The 23,045-nt window shown below is 33.1% G+C and overlaps 7 protein-coding genes across 7 annotated transcripts in view; 1 reads left to right on the top strand and 6 right to left on the bottom strand.

Annotated features, from left to right (window-relative positions):
* The window catches only part of LOC134831047 (uncharacterized), a 12,975-nt gene extending 11,109 nt beyond the window's left edge, over positions 1 to 1,866 (bottom strand). The window contains exon 1 of the mRNA XM_063844686.1: positions 1,784 to 1,866. The gene's annotated coding sequence lies outside the window, so the exon portion shown is untranslated. The remainder of the gene's footprint in view (positions 1 to 1,783) is intronic.
* Positions 1,867 to 3,203: 1,337 nt separating this feature from the next.
* On the bottom strand, positions 3,204 to 4,833 carry LOC134831048 (DNA fragmentation factor subunit beta). The gene is made up of 3 exons (XM_063844687.1): positions 4,693 to 4,833; positions 4,453 to 4,539; positions 3,204 to 4,395 (listed from the first exon to the last, which is right to left on the bottom strand). Exons 1-3 carry the CDS (start codon positions 4,738 to 4,740, stop codon positions 3,298 to 3,300), a joined length of 1,233 nt encoding a protein of 410 aa, XP_063700757.1. The 5' UTR covers positions 4,741 to 4,833; the 3' UTR covers positions 3,204 to 3,297.
* Positions 4,834 to 5,768: 935 nt separating this feature from the next.
* On the top strand, positions 5,769 to 12,603 carry LOC134832283 (cullin-associated NEDD8-dissociated protein 1). Its single transcript, XM_063846267.1, has 6 exons — positions 5,769 to 5,959; positions 6,105 to 7,583; positions 8,236 to 10,123; positions 11,012 to 11,158; positions 11,224 to 11,331; positions 11,501 to 12,603. Exons 1-6 carry the CDS (start codon positions 5,924 to 5,926, stop codon positions 11,512 to 11,514), a joined length of 3,672 nt encoding a protein of 1,223 aa, XP_063702337.1. The 5' UTR covers positions 5,769 to 5,923; the 3' UTR covers positions 11,515 to 12,603.
* Positions 11,834 to 13,614, bottom strand: LOC134832284 (tubulin gamma-1 chain). The gene is made up of 3 exons (XM_063846268.1): positions 13,477 to 13,614; positions 13,173 to 13,375; positions 11,834 to 13,115 (listed from the first exon to the last, which is right to left on the bottom strand). The coding sequence occupies exons 1-3, from the start codon at positions 13,523 to 13,525 to the stop codon at positions 12,003 to 12,005; spliced, it is 1,365 nt and encodes a 454-aa protein (XP_063702338.1). The 5' UTR covers positions 13,526 to 13,614; the 3' UTR covers positions 11,834 to 12,002.
* Positions 13,615 to 14,893: 1,279 nt separating this feature from the next.
* On the bottom strand, positions 14,894 to 16,649 carry LOC134828579 (uncharacterized). Its single transcript, XM_063841556.1, has 4 exons — positions 16,544 to 16,649; positions 16,326 to 16,420; positions 15,261 to 15,552; positions 14,894 to 15,198 (listed from the first exon to the last, which is right to left on the bottom strand). The coding sequence occupies exons 1-4, from the start codon at positions 16,647 to 16,649 to the stop codon at positions 14,894 to 14,896; spliced, it is 798 nt and encodes a 265-aa protein (XP_063697626.1).
* A 1,818-nt stretch (positions 16,650 to 18,467) lies between these two features.
* LOC134831736 (uncharacterized) lies at positions 18,468 to 19,696 on the bottom strand. The gene is made up of 3 exons (XM_063845542.1): positions 19,401 to 19,696; positions 18,959 to 19,345; positions 18,468 to 18,842 (listed from the first exon to the last, which is right to left on the bottom strand). The coding sequence occupies exons 1-3, from the start codon at positions 19,528 to 19,530 to the stop codon at positions 18,538 to 18,540; spliced, it is 822 nt and encodes a 273-aa protein (XP_063701612.1). The 5' UTR covers positions 19,531 to 19,696; the 3' UTR covers positions 18,468 to 18,537.
* A 2,033-nt stretch (positions 19,697 to 21,729) lies between these two features.
* LOC134831264 (uncharacterized) lies at positions 21,730 to 23,031 on the bottom strand. Its single transcript, XM_063844943.1, has 3 exons — positions 22,734 to 23,031; positions 22,296 to 22,682; positions 21,730 to 22,236 (listed from the first exon to the last, which is right to left on the bottom strand). The coding sequence occupies exons 1-3, from the start codon at positions 22,855 to 22,857 to the stop codon at positions 21,896 to 21,898; spliced, it is 852 nt and encodes a 283-aa protein (XP_063701013.1). The 5' UTR covers positions 22,858 to 23,031; the 3' UTR covers positions 21,730 to 21,895.
* Positions 23,032 to 23,045: the final 14 nt, after the last annotated feature.

Raw genomic sequence — 23,045 nt, 5'->3', positions numbered from 1 at the left:
CAGAAGCCTCATTGACTGAATATAAAGGATATATAATAAGAGGTGTCATTTGTATGGGAGGTCCATTTTAGAGAACCCCAGGACAAAAGTGATGTATGGCAATGTTGTGCGTCTCGACGAGACAAACATTTCTGCATCATTAGATTTTTGAAATTTGCACTGGGATTCGGTTTAAATTTGAATTTTCCGTTTATTTTTCGCTATAATTTCGAACTCTTATATGGGGAAAATTTTTTGTGCATTGGGATCATGGCTCGATTCCACAAATGGGACCTAAATGAAGCAAAATAAGCATGACCTGTAGAACAAATGAACCTTCTATCTATTAAGGGAAAGCCGTGAGAGAGGTTCCAACATACTAACAAACCCCTCATTGACTAAATATAAAGGATCTATAATAAGAGGTGTCATTTGTATGGGAGGTCCATTTTAGAGAACCCCAGGACAAAAGTGATGTATGGCAATGTTGTGCGTCTCGACGAGACAAACATTTCTGCATCATTAGATTTTTGAAATTTGCACTGGGATTCGGTTTAAATTTGAATTTTCCGTTTATTTTCCGTTATAATTTCGAACTCTTATATGGGGAAAATTTTTTTTGCATTGGGATCATGCCTCGATTCCACAAATGGGACCTAAGTTGAGCAAAATAAGCATGACCTGTAGAACAAATGAACCTTCTATCTATTAAAATAAAGCCGTGAGAGAGGTTCCAACATACTAACAAACCCCTCATTGACTAAATATAAAGGATCTATAATAAGAGGTGTCATTTGTATGGGAGGTCCATTTTAGAGAACCCCAGGACAAAAGTGATGTATGGCAATGTTGTGCGTCTCGACGAGACAAACATTTCTGCATCATTAGATTTTTGAAATTTGCACTGGGATTCGGTTTAAATTTGAATTTTCCGTTTATTTTCCGGTATAATTTCGAACTCTTATATGGGGAAAATTTTTTTTGCATTGGGATCATGCCTCGATTCCACAAATGGGACCTAAGTTGAGCAAAATAAGCATGACCTGTAGAACAAATGAACCTTCTATCTCTTAAAATAAAGCCGTGAGAATCGGTTCCAACAGACTGACAAACCCCTCATTGACTAAATATAAAGGATCTATAATAAATTTGAATTTTCCGTTTATTTTTCGCTATAATTTCGAACTCTTATATGGGGAAAATTTTTTTTGCATTGGGATCATGCCTCGATTCCAAAATAATAAATTTTACAAGTTCATTGTCATCCAAAAATCATAAAAACTTTAACCCTCAATTTTTTCATCTTTTTAATTTTTTGTCGAATTTTTAGCGTATTAATTGCAGTAAAAAATGGACTAGTTTACGTGCTTTGCTGCACACCAAAAATTTTTCTTCGAGTATATCACTTAATACCTTTTAGAGGTAAAATTAAAACAAATAAACAGATATTTTGTAATACCAGGCAATGTAAACTACTGAATTTATTTTTTTTGTAAATTTCAAGGTTGACGATTATAGCTCATCCGTTATATTTTTCCATGAGTAATAATTAATATTTTTTACACATTTTTGCTAATAATTTTTGAAATATTTTTTTTTTTGTTGGTTGATATCGAATGCAGTTGAACGTCCTTGACTCTGACAGTTTTTCTTTAATTATTTTAATTATTATTGATTTCACTTTTAAATAATTTTTTTAAACTTTTTTAATTATTTTTTTGTAACACTTTGACTTTTAATAATTTTTTAAAAATATTTTTTTAAATTTTCTTAGAAAAATTTATTTTTTGATTTTTTAACTTACTTTTAATTTAATTATTTATTTTAAAAAATATTAAAAATTTTAAAATATTTTTTTACACTTTTTATTTTATTCTAAAATATTTTATTTAATTTTTTTCATAAAATTTTTTAATTTTATTTATTTTTTCAAGCACTTGTTGATCGCGATCTTCACAAATGAGCGTTCCATTCAAAACTGAGCCTCAAAAGTAACGAGCCATAATTATTTATGTATTTTCCAACCATGTATCGCGCTTCGTATCACACACACGACAGACTACGAACGATCATTTTACGTGTTAACGTGTAGGCAAAAAATTTTTTAACGAAATAACAAGAAGCTTTTTTGAACGGATTCTCACGTACCTCAGAACAGCTGTCAGATAGAGCGTTATCAATGAATTGTTCCTCTTCGCAAGCAAATCTCTCGTAAAAACGAAAATAATTTTATTTACAGAGCAAGGCCAAGTTCAAAACGACAAACGAAGCGGGAAATTCTTAAGGGATTTTTAGTTTTTTAATTAATTTAATTTTTTTTAGGGATTTTCCGTAGCTTTTTTTTTCTTATAAAAAATATTTTGTCACGTTCTAAGATGCAAGAAGAAAAAATAAATCATTAAAATCTATAGGCTCTCCCGGATAATAAACGACACGTTTGTCGTATCGCACGCACGTGTCGCCACTTTTTCTACAAATTGCCGCTTTATTGCATCCTAATCACCTGAAAAAGTGCAAAATAAACAAATTCCATCGTAAATTAAGTCATGTTTTGCATTTAATAGTTTTTTGATGACGTCTTACTCTCACCCGTATTTACCGTGTAGAACAGACATTGATAGGTCAGTAAACCTGATTTGTATTTTTATTTACAAGTCTGACGTAATTTTGTCCGGTCTTTCCGTGCCGTTAATAACTTAGCGGTTCATAGCGTTTTAATGCGATTTATTTTTGCTTGAATTAGCAGAAATGGAGAATTCTGAAGTTTATTCTCAAAGAAAAAATCTCAAAAAAATTAATTAATTTAATTTTTATTTTTTTTTTAATATTACGTCGCAGGAAAATCCAAATTTTAAAAAAAGAGAGCAAAATATATTTTTTAAAAATTATTTTCATGCCAATTTTTTACGTTTTTCAACGAAAATTGACAATTTTTTACATTAAATTATTTTTTTTCGTAATTCACAAATTTTTAAGTCAAAATTGATAAAAATGTACCTAATTAAAATTTATAAAATAAAAATAAATTAAATTTAATTTTATTTTAATTTTTTACCAAATTTATTAAATTTAAACTTTTAAATGAAATTCAATTTAAAATTTAAATAGAAAATGTCTTATCAAAGAAAGTTAAGTAAATTTTTCTATGAATTCAATATAAATTGGAGATTTTCTAAATTTTTCCCTTGATATTTTTCGTCAAAATCGGAAAAATAGCAACAAAACATAAAAAAAATTTTTTTTTGCTTCATTTCAACTCTCAAAACATTTTTTTTTATTAACGAATTTTTTTGTAAACTTTAAATTCTCAACAACAATTTACAATTCTCCATCACATTTTCCGCTTTCAATCAACTTTTCCAACTTTTGAATAAATTTATATTCATTACATTTCACGCAAATGAGTCTTCCATTGGATTTCAGTTCATGCCCGCCCTTGTCATGACAAACGATGTGCACTAATTTCAAGTTGGCGACGGTAAAAATCTCCTTAAAATACGTGAGGAGTGAAACATGTACCGCTTTCGTTCTGTGTTGATCACAAATTGCCTTGCCATGCAACAAAATCTCGAGATTTTCAAGGAGGGACGGCAACACGGTACGACAAAGCTCTGCTTGATGGTCCAAATTCCACGTTTGGAAGAGAATTAAATTTTCCCGACTTGCATACGGATTAATTGTGTGGTTCTGATAATCGCAGATTGTTTTCGACCATTCGCCAAAACATCGAAAATCGCCTTTAATTGAGCACAGGGAGAGACGTAATTTTTGTAAATCTGTCATTTTGTCTTTTGCGATGAAATTTTCCATCTCGATACGACGTTTTTTCGTCAAAAATCGGGCAGCATCGATTTCGTCGGTGAATTCGTTGTTTTTAACAACGTCGTGTTTCGCATCGTAGCTCCGGTCGAACATGCAGGAAAAATAATCTGTTCCAGCCAGTAAGTGTTTCCATGCATCCAAGATGTCTAAAATAATTTTTTTGCCCTTTGGACTTTTTTTGTAGACCTCACTTCGAACAAGTTCATCCTTGATTTTGTAGAAATATCCTCGAATTCTGTCTTGAGATCGACGACGCATGACCTCCTCTTTCGTAAATGCCGAAGATTCTAAGGATTGAAACCAATCTTCGTGCTCGTCCCGTGTGCTACAAGCAACTTTTTCGTCAAAATCGCGCTTGGCTTGCAACAAAACTTGCACCAAATGGTCTCGATCGTCCTTGATGAACGACTGAATGGCCTTTCCCGTGTCAACTATTTCGGTTTTGCTGATGGAAGTGAGGAGCAAATCGTAGTCCGTTTCGATTTTCGTGTCTTTGGGAGCACAAATGAATACTGTTTGTTCAGGTAAAGTCTGGAAGTAGTCAGCATCGACTTCAGTTCCGTCGGCTGCGAGATAAATGGCAGTGTTTGTGAGCTAAAAAACATAAAAATTCATTAATTTTAAATGAAATCACGATAAAAACTTTCTTACATTGAATTTTGCTTCAGCTTTTGACCTTAACATGTCGAGAGAGTTGGCAGCGATTCCCACTTTTCGACTTCTATCTTGATTCGTCACCTAAAAAGCAATAAAAAAGAACATTTTTTCAAGGTTTTCATTGATGAGTTTTTCCATTGCCAATTGTTGCCCTTGAAATTGCGCTGCCAAACACGGGCATGTATGCAACTGCGGTCAAGGACCTTAATAATAACAACAACAAAAAAATCTTACTTTGTAGCCCTGCAGGGGCTTCTGGAGTTTCTTGACAAAATCCAGCATTGTCGAAGTGGGTTTTCCTGATTTTTTCCCTGTTTGATGTGGAATGTAGTTAATTTGTGTTGCAACTGCAATTGAAAAGCCGTGAATGCAACATTTTTGATGCGAATTGAATTAGGTAAGTACAATTTTTGAAAGTGTTTCATATTTTTAGGATGATACAGTTGTCGAAAATGTTTTGGATTTCAATGTTTCTTAAGATTTTGAAAAAAATTCTGTATCAATTTTGACAATTAAAAAAAGGTGAGTTATTAGTTAGTCATTTTTTCATTAATTTTTTTTTTTCATAATTAAAAAAAAATTGAAGTTTACTTGATTAAAATGAAAATTTTGATCTTTAAACAAAATTTGGTCAAAAATTTACCAAAATTCAACATATTTTTACATTTTAGATACAATTTTAAAATTTCTTCTTCAGATTTTTTCAAAATATAATATTTTTAAAATATTCCACAAAATAGAGCATAAAAAAATTATTTTTTTAAAAATAAATTAGAAAATAATTTTTTTCTTCAAAACATTTTTTAATTCAAAAATTTAAAAACTATTCAGAAAGTTATTTTTTTAAAAATTTTTGAAATTTTCCAACTACAAATGTTATTTTTGTGTTAAAATTATTCAAAAAAATGCTAAAAATAAAAAAAAAACTTCAAATAATTTTTCGTTTAAAAACAATTTTAGTTAAACTTTTGTAAATTTTTTACTCTAAAATTCAAAAATTTACGATTTTTTTACATCGAAAAAATTAAAATTTTTAAAACCTGAGACATTTTTTGAAATTACACTCGCCTTACTGTATTCCCTCGTAAAAAAGATATGGTTTGTTATAAAATTTTAACAAAAAATTTCGTTAAAATAAATAATTTTCTCATTAAAAATCTTCAGAATTTAGTGAAAATTCGTTAAAATCAAAGAAAAATCATTTTCCGGTCTAAAATTCTCATTTCTTGTTAAAAAACGGGAGTTTATCAGAAAAACACTACAGACCGTCGTACAGCATACGCGCCGTAGAGCAATGTCACTTTGTGTTGACAGCTATTTGACGGCCATTCGATTCATAAAACGAAACCGAACGGGAAAATAAATCCAGATTTTCGTCAAAACTGCTGAAAGAACAAGAGAAAAAAGTGTTTAACGAGAAACTCGGCCTTTTGTTGCATCGATTACGCATAAAATACCGCTAAACATGGCATCGTATCAGATAACAAATTTGCTGGAAAAGGTAGGCAGCAGAGGAAAAGTCTGTACTTGTGTGTGTGTGTGGTGTGTGTGAACGCAATTATTAATGGACGAAAAATGCAATGTCAGCCTTCAAAGAAAAAATTTTTGTTTTGATTTCGCAATTAACCCATTTTTTGTCGTTTCAGATGACCAGCAACGACAAAGATTTCCGGTTCATGGCGACAAATGACCTGATGACGGAACTACAGAAAGATAACATAAAGTTGGATGATGACTCGGAGAAGAAAGTTTGTCGAATGGTGCTGAAATTGTTGGAAGACAAAAACGGCGAAGTGCAAAATTTGGCTGTCAAATGCTTGGGACCACTTGTTAACAAGGTGAAGGAGGCGCAAGTTGGCACAATTGTCGACTCGTTGTGCAGCAACATGATTTCCAACAACGAACAATTGCGCGACATCTCAAGTATCGGCTTGAAAATTGTCATTTCGGAGTTGCCACAGACCTCAAACACGCTCGCGCCCTACATTTGCGAGAAAATTACCGAAAAACTGAGCAGAGCCATTGAAAAGGACAATGTTTCGGTGCAGCTGGAAGCACTGGATATCTTGTCGGACCTCCTTTCGCGCTTCAGTGACTACATGATTCAGTATCACGACAAGATTTTGGTTGCGCTGTTGCCGCAACTCGAATCGGATCGTCAAGCGGTGCGAAAAAGGACAATTGTGGCGTTGTCGCATTTGTTGGCGTCGTGCAACGATCACGCCTACAACGAAGTCGTGTTGCATTTGCTGGGCGGACTGAAGAAACCAAAGAATGTCGGGACAATTCGCACGTACATTCAGTGTTTGGCGGCAATTTGTCGGCAATCCGGGCACCGATTGTCCAAACACATCAACGAAATTATGGCACTTTTGAACCAATACAGTTCCCGTGACGACGACGAACTCCGTGAGTTTTGTCTCCAAGCGTCAGAAGCTTTCGTTTACCGATGTCCCGAAGCAATTACGCCTCACATCCCGGAAATCGTCAAACTCTGCCTCAAATATATCACGTACGATCCGAATTACAACTACGAAGCCGACGACGGCGATGGCAACCAAATGGATGTCGAAGACGACGACGACATTGGCAGTTCCGAGGAGTACAGTGACGACGACGACATGAGTTGGAAAGTACGTCGTTCCGCAGCAAAATGCTTAGAAGCTGTAATCTCAACGCGACGCGAACTAATCGAAGATTTTTATCGTGAATTGTCGCCCGCACTCATTGCTCGGTTCAAGGAACGCGAAGAAAATGTCAAATCAGACATTTTTCATGCGTACATCGCTTTGTTGAAAGTCACAAGACCGTCAGAGCAGGAAATTAGTGCTGACCCCGACTCCATGGATCAAGTTCCAACGCAAATCTCTCTACTGCAAGACCAAGTTCCCGCAATTGTGAAGGCTGTTCAACCGTTGATGCGCGAAAAATCTGTCAAAACGCGTCAAGATTGCTTTTTGTTGTTGAAGGAATTGCTGAATGCGCTTCCCGGAGGTCTCGCCAGTCACATTGACAACTTAATGAATGGCATCCAGTACTCGTTGAGTGACAAAAATTCAACGAGCAACATGAAAATCGATGCTTTGGGATTCGTTTATTGCATGTTTGTGTCGCACCATCCTCAGGTAAGTTTATAAAAATTTAAAATTTTCTGTGAAAAAAAATTTTTTTTAAGCAAAAAAAGTCGAAAAATTAATGAGAAAAAAATTTAAAAAAAATGTCATTTAAAATTTCCTAAATTTTTTTAAACTGACAAAAGTGATACCTTGAGCTGAGATTTTTTCATGAATTTTTTTTTTTATAAAAATTTTTAAAATGTAAAATTTCGAACAATTTGAGAACAATTTAAAAATATTGAACGTTGAATATTGAAATTTTTTGACATTATTTTTAAGCCAAAAAAATTTTTTGACTTAAAATTCAACTTAAAAATTGATAAGAGTTAAGTCTAAATAAAAATATAAAAAAAAATATTGACGTAAGTTTTAGAATGAGCCTCAAATCAGCCTCAATTTGATATTTTAAGCATTTTTTGGAAAAAAATTTTTTTTTGAAAATTTTAATTATTTTTCTTTTTGGCTTAGGAAATTTGACTTATTCTTAATCTCAAAAGTCAAAATTTAATTAGTTTTGAATTTTTTTAAAAAAATTGTATTTTATTTAAAAAGTTAAGATTTTGGGACAAAAAAAAATTTTTTGGACTAAAAAATTTAAAAAACTTTCACAAAAAAAATTTTTTTTTTTCGAAAATTAATTTTAAAACTTACATTTTTTCAGGTGTTCCATCGTCACATCCCGACATTGGTTCCTCTGATCGAAACCGCTGTTTGCGACGCCTTCTACAAAATCTCAACGGAAGCTCTTCTCGTCTTGCAACAAATGATCAAAGTCATGCGTCCCCTCGATCTTCAAGTCAATTTCGATTTCACGCCCTTCGTCAGCAACTTGTATCACTGCACCTTGACAAAATTACGCAGCACCGAAGTGGATCAAGAAGTACGTGAACGAGCGATCGCTTGCATGGGTCAAATCGTCGCCAACATGGGAGACGTTCTGCAACCCGAACTCGTCAATTGTCTGCCGATCTTCATGGAGCGTCTTCGTAACGACGTGACTCGCTTAAGTTCCGTCAAAGCTCTAACAATGATCGCCGCATCTCCGTTGCGCGTCAATTTGAGTCCCATCATGGAAGATGTAGTTCCCGCACTTGGTTCCTTCCTCCGGAAAAATCAACGAGCATTGAAACTGAACTCGTTGACGTTACTTGACACGCTGATTCAGAATTACAGCAACTTCATTACGCCGCGTCTTTTGCAGATGGCAATTACCGAAGTACCTCCGCTCGTGTCGGACCAAGATTTGCATGTCGCCCAGTTGTCGTTGGTTTTGTTGACGTCAACGGCTAAAATGAAGCCCGAAGCTTTGTTGCAAGATGCTGAACCGTTGCTCGCGAAAATCCTCAAATTGTTGGAATCGCCATTGCTTCAAGGTACCGCACTGCACTGCATGATGAAATTTTTCCAAACGCTTGTCGACGCCAATTTGCCGGGTCTCAACTATCGTCATTTGCTGCAGCGGCTCATGTTTCTCGTGCACAATGCCGCCGGACCGCTTCACAAGCAAGTTTATCATTCGGTGGCGAAATGCATCGCTGCCATCACCATCCAGTCGCCGAACGATGCGATTCCCGTGTGCACTGAATTCCTCGGGGAAATCCAAAATCCACGAAGTGATGCTCAGCTGGTCTTTTGTTTGTTGACTGTCGGCGAAATTGGAAGACATTTCAACTTGAGCTCCATTGAACCGTTGCCACAGAGCATTTTAAAGTGTTTCGGCGCCTCGTCGGAAGACGTCAAAGCAGCTGCAAGTCATGCCTTGGGCGCTATCGCTGTTGGCAACTTGAATCATTATCTCCCGCTCATTTTGCGTGAAATTGAAGCACAGCCCAAACGTCAATATTTGCTCCTTCATTCCCTCAAGGAACTTATCACGTCATTATCGACGCAAGGTGATCAATTATTGCCTTCGGTCCCTTCGATTTGGCTCCAACTCTTCAAATATTGCGAATGCAGCGAGGAGGGATCACGCAACGTCGTTGCCGAATGTTTGGGAAAACTCGTTCTTGTCCAACCGGAGAAACTTTTGCCGCAGCTGCAAGCCGCCTTGCAAAATCCGAGTCCTTTGATGCGAACCGCTGCTGTTACCGCCATCAAATTTACGATTTCCGATCAACCGCAACCCATTGACATCTTGTTGAAGCAATGCATTCGTCAATTTTTGCTCGCGCTCAAGGATAACGAGCCGTCGGTGCGTCGTGTCGCTCTCGTGGCATTCAATTCGGCCGTGCACAACAAACCGTGCTTGGTGCGTGACTTACTGCCGGAACTGCTGCCTCTGTTGTACGAAGAAACGAAAGTGAAGAAGGAGCTGATTCGCGAAGTCGAAATGGGACCCTTCAAACACACCGTCGACGATGGCCTGGATATTCGTAAGGCGGCGTTCGAGTGCATGTACACGTTGCTGGAACAGGGATTAGATCGCGTTGACATCATGTTGTTCTTGGAACACGTTCAGGCAGGCTTGCGTGACCATTATGACATTAAAATGCTCACGTATTTGATGACAGCTCGCTTGGCGCATTTGTGCCCGTCGTTTGTTTTGCAACGTAAGTTAATTTTTTATAATTTAATATTGGGCATTTTCAGTCCTTTTTTGAAAAAAAAATCTCATAAATCATCAAAATTATTAATTTTAAATTTCTGAAATTTTTTAAAATCTTTTTTAATTTATTTCAAAATTTTTTTCCCAATAATTTTTTTTTTGAATTGAGGGCAAAAATTTTTTAAAATGATTTTTACATAAAATTGCTGAATTTAAACAATTTTTGATAGTTTTTCAATATTTTAATTTCAATTGAAATTTTGAAAATAAAAAATCTTAAAGTCTTAAAATCTTGAAAAATATTTTTGGAGAGGAAAATCCATGGCCAAATTGAATATTCAAAATTATAAAAGTAAATTATTTAATTTTTTTTTTGAAAAGTTATGAAAAGGCCCAAAATATTAGAGATTTTCATGAATGTTTATTTTATTTTTTTCTTTTTAATTCTCGATATTTTAAGAGGCAAATTTTTTTTCCATAATTTAAAATAATTTTTCATTAAAAAAAATAAGTTTAATTTAATTTATTTTTTAAAATTAATTTTCAGTAATTTTGGACCTTTTTTGTAAAAGATTTCTCTGAAAACATCAAAATTTATCGAAATAATTATTTAATGACCTTCTTTAAATTTATTTTGAAATTTTTGTTGCAAAAAAAATATTTTCTTTTATTTTGTTTCATTTAATTTTTGATTTTTTCAAAGAAATAAAAAAAAATTACAAAAAAATTTACGGCAGAAATTATTTACAAAATTAATTTTGAATTAAATTCAAATAAATTTTAAATACAATTAATTTTTTAATACGACTTTTTAATTTTTTTTTCAATTTTTTAATTAATTGCTATTTAATTTTTTGCTTTTAATAAAAAAATTATTTTTTACAAATTTCAGGTCTCCCACAATTCGTCGATCCATTGAGAGCAACTTGCACTCTCAAAGTGAAGGCAAATTCAGTCAAACAAGAGCACGAGAAACAAGACGAATTGAAGAGGTCAGCATTGAGAGCTGTTGCTGCCTTGCTTCAAATACCCAAAGCAGGTAAATTCTGTGAATATTTTATAAAAAAAAATCTCGATTCAAGATCCTTGAATTTTTTTTTTCAGACAAAAATCAAGCTCTCAGCGAATTCCTGCAACTCATCAAAACCTCGGGTGATCTCCAGCCACTTTTCGAATCGGTACAGAATGCATCGAGCGGCAATACGGAAACAGGTGCTAATCATGGCGGTCAAATGAGTGGTGATCACGATTCGCCGCGTCACATGTAACAACGACTGCATCGTTACAGCGTCATGCGAACCAGTTATCATCAATCATTACCACACAATTTGGCGACAGTTTGTTATTCGCGTTATCTAACATCAAATTCTTCCTCTTCTAGCTCCTCTTCAGTAACGGACGTGCAACGCCATCATCATCACCAACACCAACGACGACAATGAATGAAGAGAAATGTGAATTTTTCGATTTTTTTTTATAAGGACTTGATGTCAACTCCCTTTTTTCTACACACAAACAACAAAGCATAATCTTATTATTATTATTATATTGGAAAATCTTAAAGAGAATAATCTTAATTAATTAATTATTATTATTATGGATGAAAATCCAAAGCAAAAAAAGATTAATTTGTGAAATTTTCGTCTCAGAGACCCAGTAAAAGAATAAAATTGATCTTGTAAGCATAAAATTTGGACTTTTTGTGAATACTTTTAACATTTTATTAGGAAACATCAGTTCTTCTTCACTCCAAAGTGGGTTAAACGTGAACATTCGAGATTAATAGGACATGAGAATAAACAAAAAATGACACTAAAATTAATGAAAAATCCAAAAATTTGATGAGAGAGCTCTTTTTCGACCGACGTTTGATGTGATTTTTTTCAACCTTCAACCTTTTTCGTGGCTTGCCAGTTGAGATAGTCGTCTCGCGTTGCTGCCTCATATTCTTGCACCAAAGCATCTACCACGTCACGCGAATCATCCAACTCGTGCAAATCATCTTTGAACATCTCCTCTTTCTTGAACTGATCCAAAAAGGCTCCGCGTTTCCTTAGTTTGTCATATTGGTTCAAGCAGCGTTCGAACAAGGAACAAATACTGGTGTGATTTGCCAACATTAACCCCGATACCCGATGACTACTTTGCACGTAAGGGCTGCTACGTGACAATGCGACTTGAATACTTGCGGGTCCCCATGGGATAAATTGCGCCAATTTTCTTTCACGAATCCGCTGGAGACTTTTATGCACTTGCGTTGGGTCAACTTCGCCTTGGATGATGTTCAGAATGGAAATGTAACAGTGATGATTGGATTTATCGGGTCCCGTGGAGACCATCATGTTCTTCGGTTGCAGCAAACGTCGCATGACATCAAGTACAGTCGTTTTACGGACATTGGCGACATCGGTGTCTGTTGTGAGAGGCGTGTAACCGGTCATAAGGAAATGCAATTGTGGCGTTGGGATCAGGGGAGCAATCAAACCGATCAAATTGTTGTTCATGTACGACGGATAACGCAACGTTGTGGTACTAACAGACATAATTGTTGACACGAGAGTGTTAATTTGCGTGAAAGTTGGGTTCTCAATGTGCAAACGATCGGAAGCGATGCGATTTAGAGCTGTGTTATCGAGAACGACGACGCAATCGGCGCAACTTGTAAGACGTTTCAACGTCAAAAGCGAATTATATGGCTGAACAACGACATCACTAATCTCATCTTGATTCGGAAACACGCTGTACGTTTGAACAATTTTCTTCGGGAAATGGTCCGATAAACGTTCCATGATGTAAGAACCCATACCAGAACCTGTACCGCCAGCAATCGAATGACACAAGACAAATCCTTCCAAACTATCACTTCCATCGGCTTCACGATCGATAATGTCAAAGACCTCTTCTTGCAATTTTTCGCCTTGACTGTGACCTGAAGCCCAATTATTTCCCGCACCGCCGCCATCCTTCGACAAATAAATGTTTTCTGGATTGTACAACTACAAAAAAAAATTCACATGAAATTTTTTTTAAATTAATTTACTGAAGAGACAAACCTTTGCATATTGTGACGTCATGATGGTATGAATGACTCGAGGTTCCAAATCCAGCAAGACCGCTCGCGGGATGTAATGATCGTCGTCAGCTTGGTAGAAAAATACATCTTTACGATCGACGCCATCTGTTGCAAAGTCCTCCAGCACGCCCGATGGTGAGATTCCATGCTCCAAACACAAACGTTTCCAAAATTCAAAGCCAACTGCAAAATCCAAAACACACAATTAATAACAAAATCATGATGCGGTGAATTTTTGTTTTTGAGATTTTTCACGATAAAATTCGATTTACGGCGGTACTTACTTTGATTGCCGCATTGGCCAAGTTGTAGTGTGATCATTTCCGAGGGCATTTTGGAGTTTTAATAGTTTAGACGCCCTTTTTATTAATTTTTTGCACCGGAATTGAGATAAATTTTTACAGTTGGTGATTCGTTTGTGTTGATTGAATTAGAAAAGTGAAGAACTTTATCAATTGCATTCGTCTCACGTTTTTTCTTCCCGCGTATTGAATCAAGAGTCAAGGTGATAAATGGCATAAGTGAACTTTTGGAAATTTCATAAAATTTAGAAGAAAATTGGACTCGTCGAGGTAAAATTTTAGAAAATTTAAGAAAACATATTTTATCTATAATTTGTGGAAGATAAATTCAAAGAACAGTTAGTTTTGCTCTTGATTTAGTTTTTAAAACAAAACTATGTCACAAGAAAAAATTTTTTTCAGTTTCAATTTTTTGGCAGTTTTGAGTTGTAAAATGATTAAAAATGATAAATTAGAGCCTCTCTGACAAATTTTTATCCATTTGGAGCAAGATTTGTCAAAAAATGGCTTGCGGTAAAAATATAATTCTTCTAAAAAAGAAAACAAAAATTTATCATAAATTTTAATGCTTAAAACTCAAAGAAAAATTTTTAAATTCATTTGTGATTAAAAATGCTCTAATTTTAATTGACAAAAACTTTGACACAGTTTTTGACATAGTTTTTTTGCTCTTGATTTAGTTTTCAAAACAAAACTATGTCAAAGGAAAAAATTTTTTTTCTTGCATTTTTAAGTTTTCATAAATATGATAAATTAGAGCCCTCTGACAAATTTTTATCCATTTCAAATTTGACAAAAATTGCTCACCAGAGTTTCAATTTTTTGGCAGTTTTGAGTTATAAAATCGTGCGTCAAACGTGAACGAATCACGACAAAAACTTTTGAACGTTACAAGAACAAAACGACTATGTGAAATTTTTTTTTCAGTTTCAATTTTTTGGCAGTTTTGAGTTGTAAAATTATTAAAAATGATAAATTAGAGCCCTCTGACAAATTTTTATCCATTTGGAGCAAGATTTGACAAAAATTTTTGACACAGTTTTTGATCACATTAAAAATTCTGAATTTTAAAACAGGAAAAAAACTTAAAATAATGTTTCGCAAAAAAAATTCAACCCAAGATTTATAACAAGAATGAATATTTTTATTCCTAAAAAAAATCGCTTATCAATATCACCTTTTGCTTATTTATTTCTTAAAAATAACTAGTCTAACAACTTATTCACCCATAAACAGTTCATGTATCATCATCGCAAAAAAAATTGTTTTGAAAGCTTTTCGTTGCTTTTAATTTTTAGCAACTTTTTGTTGATTCACGATGACTTTCAATCTATTTTTATGTTTTTTTTTTTGTTATGAATTATCACGAATCTCATCATTACACTTCGTTTATTGTTCTTTAATCTTTCGGCATGAGACGTCTAAAAGGTACACGTCCAAAGATTTTGTTCACAGAGTCCAACGCAATTGGTTCGTACATTGATCTCGCCTGAGGTAAAACTTGCTTGTAGAAATTTTTCCATTGCGAATTCACGAATTCATTGATGAAATTATTCAATTCTGGATCTTCAAAGATACCGGTGACATTGAAACGCATTTTGTCAATGTTCAAGTCAGACACTTCGAAGGCTTTGACCATCATGTATTCTTCGTTCTGGATTGTTTCGATATTTCCGTAGATTTTCCATGTGGATGTGATTTTTGCTTTTTGAAAAAAAAAAATTGATTTTTATAAAAATTTTTTAAGTGAATTTTTAACGACTTACTGTGAGTGATATTTGCATATCCGGATGAATCAACCTTGATATCGTTGACTCCGCCGTATCCTTTGTAATTGGCTGATGTGCGCAATTTTGGGAGTTCAACGTCGACTTCCAAGTACATTTTGTTATCATTGACTTTAGAACGAACGGCTTTGGCTTTTCCTCTAGTAAGACCACTAACGATTGCATCTCTCATCTGTAACTTTGCATAAACTGGGCCTTGTTTGAACTGAAGTGTCGTCTTTTTGACTTTATAGGGGTCAAGAGGATTGATTCCGAGGGGTGCATATCCGTTCTGTAAGATAAATTTTATTTTTAGGTATAAAAAAAACATCACAGTTTAAATTATTTTTTTTTTAAATAAGGCGAATAAATTTAATATATCCATTTTTTGTCTCCCCCCCCTCGGATTTTGTCGAAAAAATTCAGGGGGAAAAATAAAAATTAAATATAAAATACAAATATTTTTGACATATTTTGGAATTTTTGTATTGAAAAATTACTGTTAATGGTTAAATTATACAAAAAACTGAAGAAATTTGCTTATTTACGACATTTTCTATTGAAATGTTGAAAAACATTTTTTTGAAAGTCACGTGACCAAAATTATTTTTTTTCAAAAATTTTTATTTTGGGAGAATTTCTTGATTTTTCTTTACTTTTAAGTTCAAATTTTAAAATAATATAAACTAAAATTAAATAAATGTTAAGAATCAACGTTCAACGTCTTAACGTTATTCAAAAATATTTATTTTTGCATTTCCGTTCTGAGAAAATTCATGGGACAAAAAATGAAAATATTAAATTTATTCGCCTAATTTTAAATATTTTAATTAAATTCATTATTTAAAAAAATTTTAAAATTTAATTTTCAAAAAAGTTTTAAATATTTTATTTAAATTTATTATTTTAAAAATTTTTAAAAATTAATTTTAAAAAAATTAAATTGTTTTATAATTTTTAATTATAAATTATTTCAGTTTTTTGTAGAAAATTTGAAAAAAATTGAAAAAAAAAAAATTTTATGGATAGAAATAAGAAGAAAAATCTAGATTTTATGCAACATACCTTCAAACTCGGCAATAGGCTTTCTATGCTCTTTAATATGCAATCGTTTCTCTCTTTAACTGGTAAGTTTCTTTTGCAAATGATCATTGATGGAGCTATAAATACGACAAAAAATGAATTAAATTGCACAGTGCACCACTTTTGATACAAAAAGCAATAATTTTCTAACATAGCGCAAATAATTCATGTCGTATAAATAAAAAAAATTGCAAACTTACGTAACGCAACTTCAGGGTTACTATAATCCCATGCAACTTCTTCAGCCGTTATTTGAAGGCACGTTACTCCTAAAGCTACAATTGCAAGCCACTTGTTAAAGGACATCCTTAATTTGTTGCTCCAATGCACAAGAACGAATAAATGAATAAATAATTTAACCGGTAACGCGATAAAATGATTCCGATGTTGTTCACACGACGAATGTTGAGCGCGAAATAACCGCAGTTTTTGAGTTGTTTGTTGTTTTTATTGTTAAACAAGATGTAGCTACGTCAGAATTTCGGTTTGTTTGCTAAATGAGCGTGAAGTTGAACGAGCTTGAAATTTGTCTTTTGGGCAAAGTCACCTTTTCAATCGAAGATTCTTGAAGAGATATTGACTTTTGATTGTTTTTACATTAAAATTTTCACACAAAAACAACTTTTTTCGAACATAGCTAGTGAAGAGTGCATTTTTAGTGGCCCACCTTGAGATGTATTGTTCAGCATATGTTATTATGTGCAGTTTGTGTAACGTAGAAATTAATGATAGATACTACCTAGTTGTTACTAAAATGCTTAGGTTCAAAGTTTTTCCTGTAAAATTGAACGCATAAACAATCAATTACAGTTTTTTTTGTGCTTAGCAAATATTTACAAACATTTCATTTTAAGAAGGAGATATGAACCAGAGAGCAGACAATTTTTTTCTTCATTTATTTATAACTTAAAAAAGACGCAAATTTTGTGAAGTGCAAAAATAAGAAGAACTAATCAATTTTTAAAAAATTATTAAAATGATTTGCATAATTTTTTTTACATGATCATAAGATCAGTCAAACATATGAAAGTGAAAAGAATTTTATTAAAATTAAAAAAAAAATAATTCAAAATATTTTTATTTTGTTACGCACTGTTTTGAGTTCATAAATTTTTAAAAATATTTAAATTTATTTTTTTCAAAAGATTTTTGATGAATTATTTTTCAAAAGGAACCTTGCGAAACACGAACTAATTTTTTATAGCAAGATACAAATTACTACTATTAAGTAATATACGTCGTGGACTCTTGATTGCAAAATGAGATTCAAAAATAAATAAAAAAAATTAGAATCGTTTTAAAATCGAAGAAGTTGCTACAAAACCACAACAAACAAAAAAGAAGAAAAACTTGTTTGATAATTTTTAGAAATACCCAGAATTTTCTATAGAAAAGAAATAAATGCATTACAAAATTAATCATCTTCATTCTGATAAATAAATAAAAATTAGGCAAACACAACAATCAAAAATGTTTCACATTATTTAATTTTTTTAATTTTAAATTAAGGCCGCTCCAAACGAAAATAAAAAATAAAGTCCGATGCCCCATTTTAAAAGTTAAAAATCCAATGGGGCAAAATAAAAAAAAAAGTTAAAAATTTCATCAAAATTGATCGTTTTTTGTTGTATTTTCATAATTTTTCAAGACATTTTCAAAAAAATTTTCAATTATTTTAATTTTTGTTTTGAAAATCATATTTTAATTTGAATTTTCTTCTCTAAAAATATTTTTCATAAAATTACTGAATTTTTTTTTCAAATTTTTTTGACAGTTATTTTTTATGAAATTTTAATTTTTCAATTTTTAACTTAAAATGATCTTAAATCAATTTTTAATTTGAAAGTTTCAAAGAAGATTTTTAAAAAGAACAAAAATGTTGATTAACGATCAAAAATTGCTAACATTTTTTCATTTTGTATGAAAATAAATAAGTATTTCAAATTTTTTTTTTATTTTGCCCCCCCTTTTTTCAAAAATTTTGGACTTTATTTTTGATTTTCATTTGGAGCGGCCTAAAAATGAAGCTTAAAAGAATAAAATCTAGTTTCTTAATTATTTAGAATAAATATTAATTTTTTTTTTATTTTGTGAATAAATTTTAGACAATTTTTTAACGTTTTCCTTTAAATTAATATATTTAATTACCAACATATTTTTGTACATTTTTTTTAACTAACACTTTTCGTAAAATTTACTCCTTCGGCATCAATCGTCGGAAAGGAACTCGTCCAAATATTTTATTAACCATTTCAAGTGTTGCCGGTTCCCATATCGTCTTTAATTGCGGCAAAATTTGCCGATATACCGACTCCCATACTTGATTCAAAAATCCAACTGCCAACTCATTAACGTCCTTGTCAGGGAACAATCCATCAATGTCGAAATGCATATTTTGCACCAAAAAATTTGACAAATCCAGCGATTTAATCATCATGTATTCTTCATTTTCGATTGTCTCAGTGTTCCCAAGGAACTTCCATGTACCCGTAGAGTTTGCTGTAATTAATTTTTAATTATCTTCAGTTATTTTATATAAAAAATTTGATCGTTTGAAATAATGATCGATTTGTATTTTTGTGCGATTTTTGCGTCAATGCAAATTTTTGACTTACTTATTGTGATTTTCGCATGACCAAAGGAGTTAACTTGAAATTCGTTGTAACCGCCGCGTCCTTTGTAATCTGCTTCGATGAAGATTTTTGGGAAACGAACATCTAGTTCCATGTACGACTTTTGACTGTTGATTTTGGAACGAAATCCGAGCACTTTTGTCTTGCTAACACCGGAAACGTAAATATCTTTCAGAAGCATCTTTGCGTACAATTCACCTTGACGGAATTCAAGACGGCTTTTTGGCAAATAATATGGATCAAAAGACTCAATTCCCAGCGGGGCATATCCCTCTTTCATCGTTGGCAAGTAACTCTTAATACTCTCAATAATACATTCATTTCTCTCCTGCACCGGCAACGTTCGACGACAAATTTTCATCGTTGGAGCTGCGTGTGTCACAAAAATTAGTTTTTGGAACGGAATGGAAGAAAAATAACTTACGTAACGCCACTTCAGGGTTCCTCACCCAATTATCCGTTGCACCATTTGCCACGTAACCCGACAATGCAAACAATGCGACCGTTATTAAGGTACCTTTGGACATGCTGATTGAAAATTCAGCGGAAACCATTCACTTTTTTATTATTACAGTTGGATCAATTATATGTTATTAACGTTTGTTTGATTTAAATTTGATTGGGTTTTCGTGACTTTTATTTGTCGAAAAAAATAGTCGCCAAGTAAGCTAAGAAGAAATCCACTCGGATCGGTGGTTCAACGACGAATGAATGCAAAAATATAAATTCACTACCCTCGTATTTAAATGCGAAAAACAAAAAGAGATTTTCTCAATCAATGCACGATCACCATAGGCGGTACATGTATGCCTTGAAGTCTGCTCTAATCGCAAAAATAATACTTTAAAACTGTATGTGCACATTGTATTTGAAAAGAGGAGATAAGCAGTCAATGATCAATTTGTTGCAATGAATGATGATTCCATGAACTTCTCTCATTAAATAAAAAAACGGATCTTTCCGCTTCCCTCACCTTGCGGTTATATTAGTTTTGTAAACATTGAAGGAGAAAGTGAAAGACCAGACAACTCCATTTTGATATGGAAAATTTTTAATGAATCATTGAGTTATTTGAATTTTTGTAGCTTGAAGTTTTGTAGCTTGGGAATCAATATGACTGGATAAGTAAAATAGTACAAAACTAACGAAGCAAGAGCGGTACAATTAACAAAAATGTTTCCAATATAACTGTTAAGTCTAACATTTCAAATAATTCAGTACGGTTTTCGACTTGTAGTTCAATTTTTACGAGGATTAATATGAAACTCTATTTATTTTTCGTTGTATGTAGGTAATAAGGCTATTCCGGTATTTTTGCAAAATTATGGTGCGATGATTTGAATTGTTCCAGTTGTCATTTGTCATTTGATACAAAGTATAAAAATCCAATGTCGAAGAAAAAACCCAAATAAGACAAAAATCGTGAGTTCGGTCAAGATAATCGTCAAGCAGGTTTGAATGGAACAATTAGAGGAATACAGAAAATACAAAACAGAGTATGAAGAATCTAAACGCATGGAAATATAGAAAGCAGTGTTTGTCGAATATTACAAGAAACTATTTTGTTAAGTGTCTATCAACGTATATCGTTTAATGTTTTGATACTAAACTTTAAGGCAACAAAAAATCAACTACCGAATTACCTGGCTGTGAATATTGAGAAAGTGGGCGAAATACAGCCATATAATTTAAGAAATAATGCACATCTGAGACCAAGACAAAAAATTTCGTTCAATGAACAACATTCAGTGTGGTACAACGGTGTCAGACTTTTTAATGAAATGTCGAAACAATATAAAACAGACTATGATAAAATTCAAGAATTAAAAAGAAACGCTCTGAATTACGTGAAAAGTGCAATAAATGTTAACGTTTAAAAGTATACCTGCTCAAATCATCGCAAGATGGACCTGACATCAACAACAACAACATTATGGTACGATGATTTGAATTGTTCCAGTTGTCATTTGTAATTTAAATTAGACGCATAGTATAGAAATCCAATGTCGAAGAAAAAACCCAAATAAGACTAAAATCATGAGTTCGGTCAAAATAATCGTCAGGAAGGTTTCTTAATCCTATTGAAAGTATGTATATTGACTTCGGGCTAGGGTAGGGTAAGGTAGGGTTTACTAGACCTAGTCTAGTATGGCTCGCACCGCGGTCTCTAAAGAGTCCTATTGTACTTCATACTGTGAAATCGTAAACTTTCTCAATAAACGCCGAGGAATGGGTCTTAGCTTTTTACCTGTCATCCCAAGCAGGCGCGCACTTAGCTCTCCTAGATGGTTCCAAAGGGTTTCTAAAAGATCTTAGCAAGTTTGAAGCATGATTGGAATCAGAAAAGTTTTTCATGATTTCGAGTCTCGAACCGACGACCTTACGCTCATCAGTCAGATACGCTAACCACTGTACTAAGCTGACTTCCGACTTCGGGCTATGAGATCAACTCATTTTGGAAAATGCACTTATTTCATACTTACATAGAGGAAGAACAATCCGTTTCTCAGAAGATTTTTATCTTTTCAAGTAACATTCATTGTTCTTATCTTTTGTCTACTATTTTTGTTGAACTTAGTCAAGAAGATTCATGAAAATTTTCTTACTTTTGTAATTAGTATGCTTTTTTGCATCTTGGCAGTTAGAATATAGTTCAATTATTCCACGAGAATATTCGCTTTGTGTAGTTTCATCATTAAAAACTTCTGCCTTTTGTTGTTACTTCCTTTAGAAATTACTTTTAATTTGCTTTGGTGAAACATATTCTAATGTTTCGATTTTAAAATTTCTTTTTGAAAATTTTCCATAACATCACTTAGATGGAATCATTTTCGATAATTGTATTGACCTTTATTAAAAAATGTTTGTAAAAAAAGATTTTAATAAATCTTCATTTCGGAATTTCACTTTTCGATATCTTTAAGTTGCAGCAGATTCTTTGTTCACAACAATTTCATCTTCTTTGGGAAATAATCTTCTGAAGGGAATTCTTCCAAAAATCTTGTTCACATATCCCAAAGTGATTGGCTCCCACGCCGATTTAACTTGCGGCAAAATTTGTTTGTACAAAGTTTCCCAATATTGATTAACAAACTCCAATACAAACGCATTAACATCTGGATCAGGGAACAATCCAGTTGCATTGATACTCATTCCCTTCATTTGCAAATTATCCAAATCGAATTTCTTGAAGATCATGTAATCCTCATTGTCGATTGTTTCGATTTCTCCGAGAAATTTCCACGTTCCCGTGACTTTGGCTGCAATTGTTTTAGAATTTTATTAGATAATCCAATATGAATCATGTTCAAGATCTTACTCATAACGACTTTCATCCAGCCACTTGAGGTAATTCGCAACTCGTTGAAGCCTCCAGAGCCTTTGTACATCGCTTCCGTTGCTATTTGTGGCACTTTTGCATCGAGCTCAATGTACATCTTGCGATCATTGACTTTGGTTCGGACATTTTTCACCTGCGAACGACTGAAACCCGAAATGAGAGCATCTTTCATGACAGATTTGGAGAAAATTGTGCCGGTATTGAACTCAATTATGGTCTTTTTTACTTTGTACGGATCGAAATGCGTGATGCCAAGTGGCTCGTAACCATCTCGTAATAATGGCAAAAGCGACTTGATGCTATTTTTGATGCACTCATTTCGTTCTTGCGATGGCGCGTCACGACGACAAATTATCATCGATGGAGCTGAAACAAAAATTAACTAAAATCAGTTAGAAATTATTCTGAAATACTTACGCAACTCGACCTCAGGATTGGGAACCCAAGTTTCTTCTTCATCGGAAGTCGACTCGGAAAAAATCACGGGAATGACACAAACGATTAACGATAAACATATCACAAAAGTGGAAACGGAAGTCATTTTTTTGACGTTCGAGTATTACAGGTAGATCTCCTTGTAAAAAAAATGAGTTATGACCGAATTATTCCGATTGAAACTAGTTCGTTATGCAATTAAATTAAATATATCAATTGTTAATAATTATTATTGCAATCAGCACGCTAGATCGATTTTCTTTTTCAACTGCACTCTTGGAAAGCCTGAGAACA

Source organism: Culicoides brevitarsis, chromosome 2 (genome assembly GCF_036172545.1).
Source record: "Culicoides brevitarsis isolate CSIRO-B50_1 chromosome 2, AGI_CSIRO_Cbre_v1, whole genome shotgun sequence".
Lineage (NCBI taxonomy): Eukaryota > Metazoa > Arthropoda > Insecta > Diptera > Ceratopogonidae > Culicoides > Culicoides brevitarsis.
The sequence above is the reverse complement of the archived record's forward strand: the minus strand, read 5'-3'. Positions and strand labels throughout refer to the sequence as shown.

Excerpts from the sequence above, each read along its gene's own strand:
- LOC134831264 (XM_063844943.1), bottom strand. The coding sequence starts at position 22,857 with ATGACTTCCGTTTCCACTTTTGTGATATGTTTATCGTTAATCGTTTGT. Across the intron at positions 22,683-22,733 it reads CAATCCTGAGGTCGAGTTGC|CTCCATCGATGATAATTTGT; the intron begins GTAAGTATTTCA and ends TTTTTGTTTCAG. Across the intron at positions 22,237-22,295 it reads CTGGATGAAAGTCGTTATGA|CCAAAGTCACGGGAACGTGG; the intron begins GTAAGATCTTGA and ends AAACAATTGCAG.
- LOC134831048 (XM_063844687.1), bottom strand. The coding sequence starts at position 4,740 with ATGCTGGATTTTGTCAAGAAACTCCAGAAGCCCCTGCAGGGCTACAAA. Across the intron at positions 4,540-4,692 it reads AGCCCCTGCAGGGCTACAAA|GTGACGAATCAAGATAGAAG; the intron begins GTAAGATTTTTT and ends ATTGCTTTTTAG. Across the intron at positions 4,396-4,452 it reads AAGCTGAAGCAAAATTCAAT|CTCACAAACACTGCCATTTA; the intron begins GTAAGAAAGTTT and ends TATGTTTTTTAG.
- LOC134828579 (XM_063841556.1), bottom strand. The coding sequence starts at position 16,649 with ATGTCCTTTAACAAGTGGCTTGCAATTGTAGCTTTAGGAGTAACGTGC. Across the intron at positions 15,553-16,325 it reads GCCTATTGCCGAGTTTGAAG|AACGGATATGCACCCCTCGG; the intron begins GTATGTTGCATA and ends TTTATCTTACAG. Across the intron at positions 15,199-15,260 it reads ATATGCAAATATCACTCACA|CAAAAATCACATCCACATGG; the intron begins GTAAGTCGTTAA and ends TTTTTCAAAAAG.
- LOC134831736 (XM_063845542.1), bottom strand. The coding sequence starts at position 19,530 with ATGGTTTCCGCTGAATTTTCAATCAGCATGTCCAAAGGTACCTTAATA. Across the intron at positions 19,346-19,400 it reads GAACCCTGAAGTGGCGTTAC|CTCCAACGATGAAAATTTGT; the intron begins GTAAGTTATTTT and ends TGACACACGCAG. Across the intron at positions 18,843-18,958 it reads TCATGCGAAAATCACAATAA|CAAACTCTACGGGTACATGG; the intron begins GTAAGTCAAAAA and ends AATTAATTACAG.
- LOC134832284 (XM_063846268.1), bottom strand. The coding sequence starts at position 13,525 with ATGCCCTCGGAAATGATCACACTACAACTTGGCCAATGCGGCAATCAA. Across the intron at positions 13,376-13,476 it reads TGGCCAATGCGGCAATCAAA|TTGGCTTTGAATTTTGGAAA; the intron begins GTAAGTACCGCC and ends TGGATTTTGCAG. Across the intron at positions 13,116-13,172 it reads TGACGTCACAATATGCAAAG|TTGTACAATCCAGAAAACAT; the intron begins GTTTGTCTCTTC and ends TTTTTTTTGTAG.
- LOC134832283 (XM_063846267.1), top strand. The coding sequence starts at position 5,924 with ATGGCATCGTATCAGATAACAAATTTGCTGGAAAAG. Across the intron at positions 7,584-8,235 it reads TTGTGTCGCACCATCCTCAG|GTGTTCCATCGTCACATCCC; the intron begins GTAAGTTTATAA and ends ACATTTTTTCAG. Across the intron at positions 10,124-11,011 it reads CCCGTCGTTTGTTTTGCAAC|GTCTCCCACAATTCGTCGAT; the intron begins GTAAGTTAATTT and ends TACAAATTTCAG.